The following is a 10,242-nucleotide window of genomic DNA, read 5'->3' as shown; positions in this document are numbered from 1 at the left end:
AGTTAAGCACTTTGGAAAGAAAATTTAAAAAAACCCCAACCTAAGCAACAAATGCAGAAGCAGAACAAATGCATGAGCAGAAGAGATTTTTCTGGCCTTAATGGTTGAAACACACCTGTGGCTGAAACCCAGTAGGGTGATCTCCCACTGCTCAGATCAGGAGAGCAGGACCAGCTACGGTGCCAAAGCAAAGAAAATACTCCTTATCCTGGAAACATGGTTCCACTCTGAAACACAGCTCTGAAAAAAAATCCCAAAACTAAACAATCCAAAACCCACAATTAGGACTGTCCCTCTTCTTTAAATCCAACCTGTTTCCTCACTGCAAACTCAGCCTGGAACTGGAGAACCATCTTGGCCCTTCACCATCAGTCATAAACACCCTGCAGCCAAAAACAAACCATTACTTACATCTGCAAGACCCCAAGTTTATAAACTGGCCTCAGATATGAATGTCACATTTGAATGTGTTTGTTCATCATGATTAACACAAGGCTAATACAAACTGCTAAGTATTTCTGACATCCTGTTTTATGACAGGAGCTATTTCTGATGCTTTGCAAGGCCATGTTGCTCTTAGCTATATTACTGCATCAGAAGTAAAACTTCAGTAAATGATTTTTATGAAGTTCTGCTTCAAGCAGACAGTAGCAGGGACTTCATTTTGCCATTAACATCAGGAAATATGGCATAGAATATGAAGGACCAAGACTGTTTAGAGAAGAAGATGACATTTTACCCCTTTCCATTGGCATATTTGTTTTGAAAGATGATGTTGCACAGAAATTACTCTTAAATTTAAAAATACATAGGCAGATAAAACTAGTTCAAAGTAGACTTTTTACTGTGGTTCTTTAGCACAGCTGATGAAAATTTAAAAAAATCAAGACTCCTAATTCTGCTTCATCTGCCCGTTTCCTCATCTGCAGGAAGAGATCTTTCTTGATCTGGGCAGTTGGCCAATAGGTTACTCCAGTTAAGAATAAAGCATCTTTGATGCAGTTTGGTTTACAGTGTGGCTTATTTACAAAAATGTAAGAAGCCCTGCTGCTTTGAGCACAGGATAAATCAAACAGCTGGGGACAGCTTCTTCAACACAGCTCTTTGAGCCAGCACCTGACCCAAGCACCATTTTCAAGGCTTTTCCTCTGCCAGTTCTCCACAGAGCAGTTCTTCACTTCATGCTCCTCACTGCCATCAAATACATCTCAAAAATCTAATGGAATTGACCCACTAAAGTGGCCAGTGAGTGGTGGCACAGCTACTCCCTTCCCCATATGACACAGACTGCTTGGACTGCCATAACTCAGCAGTGAGGATTTGGTGGTAGCCAGCAACACTGACATAACTTGGTTATTAATGCCACATGTACCTTCCCCTAGCAGGCCCAGGGAAACACTCAGGAGGCTCGGGAGATATGAATCAATGGGTGATTCTCACTGAACCAGATCATCCTGCAAGTGTGGCTGCCTAGGTGACCCCTACTGGCAGACCAATAGTTAAACTGATTGAACAAAGGCTAATAGAGACACATGAAATATGTTGTCAACACCTTTTATATTCAGCCATACCTAAAGGAACAAAAAATCCTGCTATAAAGGCTTTCCAAAGGCTCACACAGTAAAAGACATGCTGTTAAAGGGTGCAGTTGTGTTTAAATGTTTGTGGCAGGTTGGCCTTGGCTGCATAGCAGGTGCCTGCCAAGGCCACTGGGTCACTCCTCTCCCCAACAAGGCAGGTACAGAACACAAAATGAAAGGCTCATGGTTTGGGAAAAGGGCAGGGAGGGGTGACTCACCAGTTACCACCAGGGGTGAAAGAAACAGACTCAACTCACAGGTGTCAACTTACTGTCAATTAAATCTGAGTAGATTATTGAGAAGTAAGAATGAATCTTAAAAAGGCCTTCTCCTTTGGGGCACAAGGAGAGCATGCCCCTCTCTTTTCCTAGGCTCAACTTCATTCTGGGTTCCCCTACCTCCACTCCTCCAATGGCACAGGGAATTGAAGATGTAATCAGTTCATCACATATTGTCCCTGCTACTCCTTCCTCCTGGGGAGGACTTGTCACACTCTTCCACTGCACTGTGTGGGGTTCCTTCCAGTCCTCCATGGATTTCTCCAAGGTAAGTCTTTCCCAGAGGCTGCAGTTCTTCATGGGATGTTCCAGCATGGGTCCCATCCACAGGGTGCAGTCCCTCAGGAACAGGCTGCTCCACTGTGGGTTCACAAGTCCTGCCAAGGAACCTGCTCCAGTGTGGGCTGCTCTCGCCACAGGTCCTGCCAGGAGCCTGCTCCAGCACAGGCTTCCAGTGGGGTCACAGCCTCCTTCGGGCATCCACCTGCTTCAGTGTGGGATTTTCTGTGGACTGCAGATGGATCTCTGCTCCCCTGTGGAACTCCAGGGGAGTCTCCCCTGTGGAACCCAGTGTGTCTTTTCCTCCAGCAATGGAAAGAGTTAATTCTTTCCTCTCTCCAGTTCAGGTGTATTAAAGAATTCCTTTTCATTCCTATGGTTAAATTTACTGTTTTTCAACTCTAGTTTGGCACACTCAGGTGTTATGTTACTGACTAAATGTAACTTTTCAAGAGAAATTTCTTGGCAGGGAGCAGCCATTTACAATGTTCCTCTGACAAATACAAAGATGTCAGTCAACTTTTCCCTCAATGTGTTGCAGCTGGGGAGACATTTGCCTTCTGAGGCTGGAGCTGGAAGGCAGCAAGTTGTACATTAATAACTGAGAGGGAAAATGTTCAAGGAGGAGAAGGTTGTCCATCAGCCTAGATAGAATATTAATGTCAGCAACTAGCACAAGGAGGGCTATTACTACTTTAGTAAGACCTAAAGATCAGAAATAAAGTTTATGTTCAGTCATTTCCTGCTGCCTAAATCATTCTGGGTTCTTGGTAATTGTATTTTAGCTGTTTCTAGCATTCAGTATTGCCTGCAGAATTCCAGAGGTTTGCCATATTCATGCAGCCTGTACTTAATATCAAGCCATTCAGTAATGGTTTTACTATTACTGTATTTCATTTCACTGACTTGCCCTTTTTATCATCGTTTCTGCCAGACAGCTATTCAGCTGCAATTTGAAACATAAAAAGGGCCATTGCTTTCAGAACAACATTAGGTAGATAAATTTTCATGGAAAATTAGAGAAAGTACTAGATTCTACACCTGAGAGACATAATGGGTAGATTACAGACACAGCAGATAACCTGCATTAAAGTAAGTAAGTAAGTAAAATATGCTAAAGGAATGTGGGGGAGTAACAATCAGCTCACCTATGTGTGGCTGAAGCTTTGAAGAGAGCAGCAGGAATGCACCAGGAATCCAAAACCACTTTCTGAACATTTGCCGTTTTTAGATTACAAGTCAGAACACGATATTTGCTTTTCAGCAGCTGCCCTCAATCCCTGCTTACTCACCACCCAGGCAGCACAATGATATTTAAGACTCTGCCAGCCCAACCAAAGCACAGCCTAAGGATCTACAGGCCTAAAGAGCATAAGAACACGTTTAATGGCCATAGACTGAGTTCACTGGGTTTGCTCACATTACTTACCTTCCTGCTGTGGCAATCAGGTCAGATCCAATGCAGCTGTACTTTAAATCACCCTGTAAGGCTTCTACAGGCAACCTCAAAACACAGCTGGTTTGGGTTGTGTATTTTTCTTCCCTGTCTTTTTGTTTTCCCTCACAAGTGTTAAATAGTTGGAGTTGGCCATCCGTGCTATTTACAGCATTTCAGTTTGCTGCATATTAGAGGTGACTCCCAGGATTTCTATCTTTTTTCAGCAGCACAGTAGCTGGAGAGTGACTTTTCCTGCACCTGTGGGTCCACCTTTCACCTCATCTGCTCCAGCTGGGGGCTGCCAAGTGAGAGGGGTATGCTCAGACAATATGCTCCTGCATCCCCACAAGGTGATTTGGATCAACAAGCTGATCTGATGGAAAGCTAATCCACAAAAGCAAAACACCAATTTCCATAAAATCAGCTGGTAAGCAGCAACGGTGTGAGGGCACTGCTGGGCAGTGATTAGCAGCACTCCGTCTGGCAGCTCCCCGCATTTGGTGCACATTAGGTGTAATCCAATCCCAAACCTGCTGGGAGAACAGACCATGGTTCTGCTGTCACTTGTGCAGGTACCATCACAGCAAAGTGCTGAATCTACAGGAGATATTCTGCACGAGAAAAACACATTTTGGGATTATCACCCTGCTTTTTCTTTGATGCAGTTTTTGTTTGGGAAAAAGTGTTGTGCAGGAGGAGTTTTCTCATGCTAAATAATAGTAATGACAACATCATCAACAACAACAGGACAACTTCCAGAACAACTGTGCTCTGTATTGGTGGGGAAGTAAGAGACCTTGTACTTTGAGAACTTTTAAAGTCATCTATGGTGCTTCTTGTCTGGCTTTCAAATATTCCCACCACCTCCTGTAACAGGAAAAACAAAGTACAGCTGCAGGTATAAACCCAGTCTTTTCCAAAGTAAAATGAACCACCATCAGAAAAGCAAGAAATATTTTCTAATGGTGAATCCACAGTGGAAAGTCTGGAATGGGAAACTGGAAAATGCAGGAAGTGACTTGTAGGATACAAACTGGGTTCATGTGTATAGTACACTGAAGGAGGGTGGTGAGGAACATCCTTTTCTGCTTTATGAATTGGGGTCAGAGAGTGGAAATGTATTCTTGCATCACCAAAACATGATGCAATGAGCACTTACATCCTCTACATAAAATTAGCATCTCTGTCATCACACTCATGCATAAACATACTTTCAATTAATGTCTCTAAAACAAAAGGAAATGAGTCCCACTGATTGCAAAGTGAGCCCACAGAGTTCTGACTTTTCAAGGTCTTAAGAAGACTTGAAGGTTTACACTCTATTAGCAAAACTGTACATTAGTTCTAGTAGTGTTAGCTGTTCTTAATTGGAAATTTTCTTCAGATAGTAACAACAGTAAGGTTTATAAGTTTCAGAAATCATAGAAATATCAGCTGGTTTCCAGGAAATTCAGTGGTTCCATAGACTGAATTTTGGCTCCTACAATATAATGAAAATTTTATTTCAGGACCCAGAAACGGACAAAATACAAGATTTTTAAGAAGTTTCTTTAAGAGAAAACTGGGATACCTGACTTGACTGTAAATGAGCAGATTTTTCTATTTGAGAGAAGCATTTCTTTTAGCCTGAGAACTGCAGGTTCGGATCATGCCTGAGCTGCAGGTACAGAGGTTTCTTTCTGTTGCAATCTGCTGCCCTGATTTCCTTACTAAAAACACAGGGCATCTAATCAATGTTCTGTCCACCCACCTGCTTTGAAAACCAGTAAATAATTTTGATGGTATTTGGCAAAAAAATTATTTCAGAAGTTTCTAGATTCCAACAGGCAATCTGGAGGTTACATGGCCAGGCTGTGCCAAGTTGTGAGCATTTACCTGGCTCCCCAGGAACTATCACAGAGTTTGAGTTGTCCAGCAAGTCAGCAGCAGTGACAAACCTATAAACTGCTGGAACAGCACATGACTTAGGAACAGGGAGGAGATGTATGGAGAGCAAAGATGTTCAGGCATGAGCAAGGGCAGGAAATGCCAGAAGAAAGGACAAAATGGAGTGGCAAGGCAGACAAGCAAAGGCCATAGTAAATCAGTCTTCCTAGATCTGTTGTTCACAAAGTAAATTTACAAATGCATTTCCTACGCATGTCTTATTCACCTTTTTTAAGCAGCGAGGGGTAAAACTAAGTGGGTTTCATTTTAGTGGGTTGCTACATGAAAACCAGGAAAACCAAATGCTTGCTGGAAGCAGAGTAACATGCTGCAATTGAGCACCAGCATTTACTGTTCTACAGGGCTCCACAGCAACCAAACCATGGCAGCACTGAGCACCCACTGCCCATCCAAACACTTGCCAAGATATTAGCAGTCCTCTATTACATCTTCTCAGCCTCCACAGCACATTTAAAGATGTGACCCCAGTCAAACTTACCTTCCAAGCTGAGGGAGTCCTCTGGGCTCAGAACTGTGAGTAAATGTCTACCCATGTTCTTCTAACACAGGCTGAAGAACCTCATTGCTACTTCCTTTGTACTCAATATTGTAGTGCCCTCTCCACAGAACTGTTTCTTCAGCTCAAGTATCAGCTCTCATTATCTTCTATGTCTACTCCTCTCCAAGTTAACTCTATCATCCCACCAAGTTCTGCCATCCTGTCATCCATTTGCATGCCTGCAAATGCTAGCAAAAAGCATTTGTTATATCAACTTTATTACAAACCAAGAAAAAGGGCAAGACCCTAAGAAGGGTTTTGCCTCCTCCACTCCCCACACCTGCCCAGTTCATCCTGGAAGAGCATGTGTAGTTCTGTACACAGAATGTTCTTTTCAGATTCACTAAGTTCACTACTCAAATCTCCTTCCTGTCCCAGAAAATGAAGTCCATCACACGATTTTTAAATGGAGCTTTATGCAAAACCAAGCTCTTTGTGAAGGAGCACCCAACCATAAATACTGCATGAGGTCTGCAGGTAGTTTAGAATGAAAGCAACCTGTGCTGTGACAAAATTAATCCATTGTAAGAAGTCATCAGCAGAAAGTATTCACTTACCTCTGGAAGAAGTTATGCCTCCATGCTTCAAGCACAAAAGGAAAAAGTTTTAGCTGGAGCAAACGATCAGGAGGGCAGGCTGGCTGTAGCCACCTTAATGAAGTACATGTTTGCTTTCCATTATGCTGCACATCAATAGCTGAACCGATTCAATAGTGAATACAGTCTCAAATCAAAGCCAAGTGGTCAAAGTACAATCACTGGTCTTTAACAGGTGTGGGTGAGGCAGAGGTACACCTTGTGGTACGTGACCCACAGCTATTACTGTGTAGGGCTTCAAAAACAAAGCTGGCACAGTCTTGTAACATTTATGGGTTTTTAATGTGTGATTTGCATTTGCATTGCTGCCTTTAACCAGGGGCTTGCAATTTGTATAGTCTTGAAAAAAGTGGAATTTTTAAATCTGTATTCCACAGCTTACTGTGACTACCTCAGTCCATCTCACACATCTGGTTTGAGAAACACCCCCCTGTGGCAATTTCAAAAACTTGCTTAGTCTTACAATGCAAGAACAAATGTCACCCAGGACATGAGGGAAGTATACTGCTAAGACAGAAACAAACACTCTTTAATAATCCCCCCCAACACAGACACTCAGCAGACAACTTCTAGATGACCTTTAACTTCTCACAGCCACCCTACTTCACTGCACTGAACTGTCCTCTCTCCTGCATTGGTGGCATCACTCCAGAAGAACAGCCAGATCAAAACTGCACAGCTTTCCCACAACAGCCTGTAAAAATCAGGATAGAACCAGGAAAGCCTTGCCACTGCAGAAGGTCAAGTCTGCTTGACCTTCTGATTTAGTGCATCACCTGCAAAGTGGACATTAAACATATATTCTTATTTCAGGACAAATAGTTCAAAGTATATTTTATTGACACTCTTCAAACAGCCTGTTAAAGAGAAGTAACAGTATTTAACAAAAAATTAACAAAAAGAAGGGAAAAAAGAGGATAAAAATCTGTAAAACTGCTAGCTTGCATTCAGTGTTAAAACTTGGGAGGTATAAACAGAAGTCTGGAGTAAAAATATGAAGTATATTTCCAATCCTTCAGTGCAGAAAACCAGCAACAATGGTATTTACTCTACATTAGAAGTGTTCCCATGTTCAATTCCAGATATATGCTTCTCTTCTATATATATTTCTGATAACTTATGTACAAATAAGATGTCCAACATCTGTTCTTTAATACAAATATGTAATCTTCATGACTGAAATATTACAACAGTTAGATCAAAAGTATAGAAAAATCATTTTAATATATATTTTTTTAATGGCAGCGTTTAAAAAACCCCACCCTTGAACCCAAATGACCTTAGAATGACAAGTATTTCTTCACTGTAATAATACACTGCTCATTCAACATGCAAAGTATTATTGCATACATGAGTCACATGAATTACAACAAAGTCTGAAGGAAATGTGCTGTACAGCCCCTTCTAGCAAGTGCTAGCTGTAAAGATCATACATATCACAGAAGAAAGCATAAGTACTAGTGTATTTTTAAATAAAACACTACAAACTCAAGTATTGTCCTCGCACTAAGACTTTAAGGCAATTAAGAGCTGGGAAGCTTCAGTTTGGCATAGCTGCATCAAGCTCTCCCCTTTCCCAGTTATGAGATTTTTAGAGGGCTGCTGATGAATTGTTGCTATACATTAATACAACTCAGTATGAAGTCATAAGTCAGTAACAAAAGTTTAATATCCCCAGTTTCACTGAGCTGATCAAATTTAAGCAACAGTTTATCCACCAGCTATGTTTTCCAGCATGGATTTCTAAATTGTTATGAGAACAGAGAAAATATTCAATGTGTAATTTCTCTGTGTAACTGATTTTATGACTTGAATCCATTCTTAGGGTATTACAGAATTTAAGAGTTCAAAACAGATCTAACAGTCAAATAATATTCAGCTTTACAAAGGATAATTATTTGCAGTAAAAATTTGTATAAACATACACACAGTAGATCCAAGTCAACAGGCATTTCTTTATGGCTTTTTTCACTGAGGTACTGTTATAATATCCAGCAACAGGACACAAGTGTTCTATAAACACCACATTCATAAGCTGTACCACCAACTCATGACAAGTGGTAACAGACTGCAAATCCTGCTTTGCTGCAGGACTACAGGAAAGAGTCTTCCTTGCTATGTGGAGAGTCTCAGTGCAAGCTACGGAAAGCCTTAAAGGCAACTGGCATCAATGGGGAAAAGTTAAAATAAAAGTCTCACTCTACTTAAACAGAGAAAAAAATACTCATGGCAAATTGAAATCTCATTCCTTATAATTAAGAGCAAATTTAATATTCCAAGGCAGCAAGGGCTTGTAGCACAGCAGCCATACATTAAGGCTTGAAATGTGTCATTAAGCATCTGACCCTTGAGCTAAGTGCATGCACAGGGTCAGAGCAGCCAACCTGTGACCATGACACCACAGACCAACATCAACAAAGGGAAGGGGCAACATGACTCCTGTTGATCCAACAGCAGGCAGAAAGCCCCTGGTGACCATGAGTGTATTCCTCAACTGTCAAAAGCTCATTTGTGAGTGCACAGTTAGTTGCAACTTTCACTGTTTATGTGTGGGCAAAAATGCAAATCACAGTACTCCAGTCCCAGTACTCTTAACAGAAGGGTAAAGAGATGTTCTGATAAGATAGCATGATTGTTGTTGCCATATGCATTTATCATCCCACCTCTACAACAGAAAGTACTCTTTTGCTGTTTTTTCTTTTTTTTAACAGTGGCCATATGGTTATGCCAGCCAAGACTCCCATTTTTATTACACCTATGCTAAAAATATGTTTCTGCAATAAATATTGTTAAAGTGAAATGGAAGTTCAAAACATGCTTAGTTAATTACAGCAAGTATTTCTTTCCAATCAAAGATTTTTAATCCCACAAACCCATCAAACAGGTTGCAGATGCTCAAGTTTCTTATATGAAGATACAGGACAACATTTAAAACTCAGTGCTTAGCCACATACAATTCCTACTGTAATCTATATACATGTTATAACATATCCCCACTTAGATCAACAAATTCATCATCCCTCTTGACCAAGTCATCTTCATCTTCCAAGTCTTTCCAGGTGCTAGTGGGTAAAGCTGGTTTGACAGACTGTCTCTGCAGTAAAGCAAATGGAAACAAGGATGACAAACGGGCAGAATTTCTCCGCATGGGAACAGAATGTACGGCTCCAGAAACAGCCTGACTGTGTTCTTCATCCATTTTCACCTGCAGGCTTTGCACTTCCTCCATCAAGTCCAAAATCTTGGCAGCTGTAGCTATTGTTCCACCCCCATGAAGCTGGGCCTCAGGAATCCATCGCAGGTACCGTTGTGCCCAGACTTTGATCTCGGGGCCGTCGATGCGTGGCAGCAGAAGACCATGGTAGTCAACAGGTTTACTATGCCAGCTATCATAAAACTCCCTTAAGCTGTTAGGGGGTTCATCTGAAGAATTTATGAACTTGCCAATTCTTTTACCCAGAATGTTTTTAATTAAATGATCTGTTTCCTCCCTGAAAAATCCTCTCTTTGTGGAAGGCTTTGCCTGTGTCAGTGGCAAAGAAAGCTGCCGTTGATGCTTTAAGAGGAAAAAAAAGGAAAATATTCA

The 10,242-nt window shown here is 41.4% G+C and overlaps 1 protein-coding gene across 2 annotated transcripts in view; it reads right to left on the bottom strand.

Moving 5' to 3' along the window:
- Positions 1–7,791: 7,791 nt before the first annotated feature.
- Positions 7,792–10,242, bottom strand: part of MTMR12 (myotubularin related protein 12) — a gene marked incomplete at its 5' end in the record, with an annotated part of 33,098 nt that continues 30,647 nt past the window's right edge. For both annotated transcript variants that reach the window (XM_083884522.1, XM_083884521.1), the window contains one exon: positions 7,792–10,212. In XM_083884522.1, the coding sequence (XP_083740648.1) occupies positions 9,637–10,212 (576 nt within the window). In that variant the 3' untranslated portion in view covers positions 7,792–9,636. The remainder of the gene's footprint in view (positions 10,213–10,242) is intronic.

This window comes from Zosterops lateralis (genome assembly GCF_965231275.1).
Source record: "Zosterops lateralis genome assembly, chromosome: Z".
NCBI classification, from domain to species: Eukaryota; Metazoa; Chordata; class Aves; order Passeriformes; family Zosteropidae; genus Zosterops; species Zosterops lateralis.
The sequence above is the reverse complement of the archived record's forward strand: the minus strand, read 5'-3'. Positions and strand labels throughout refer to the sequence as shown.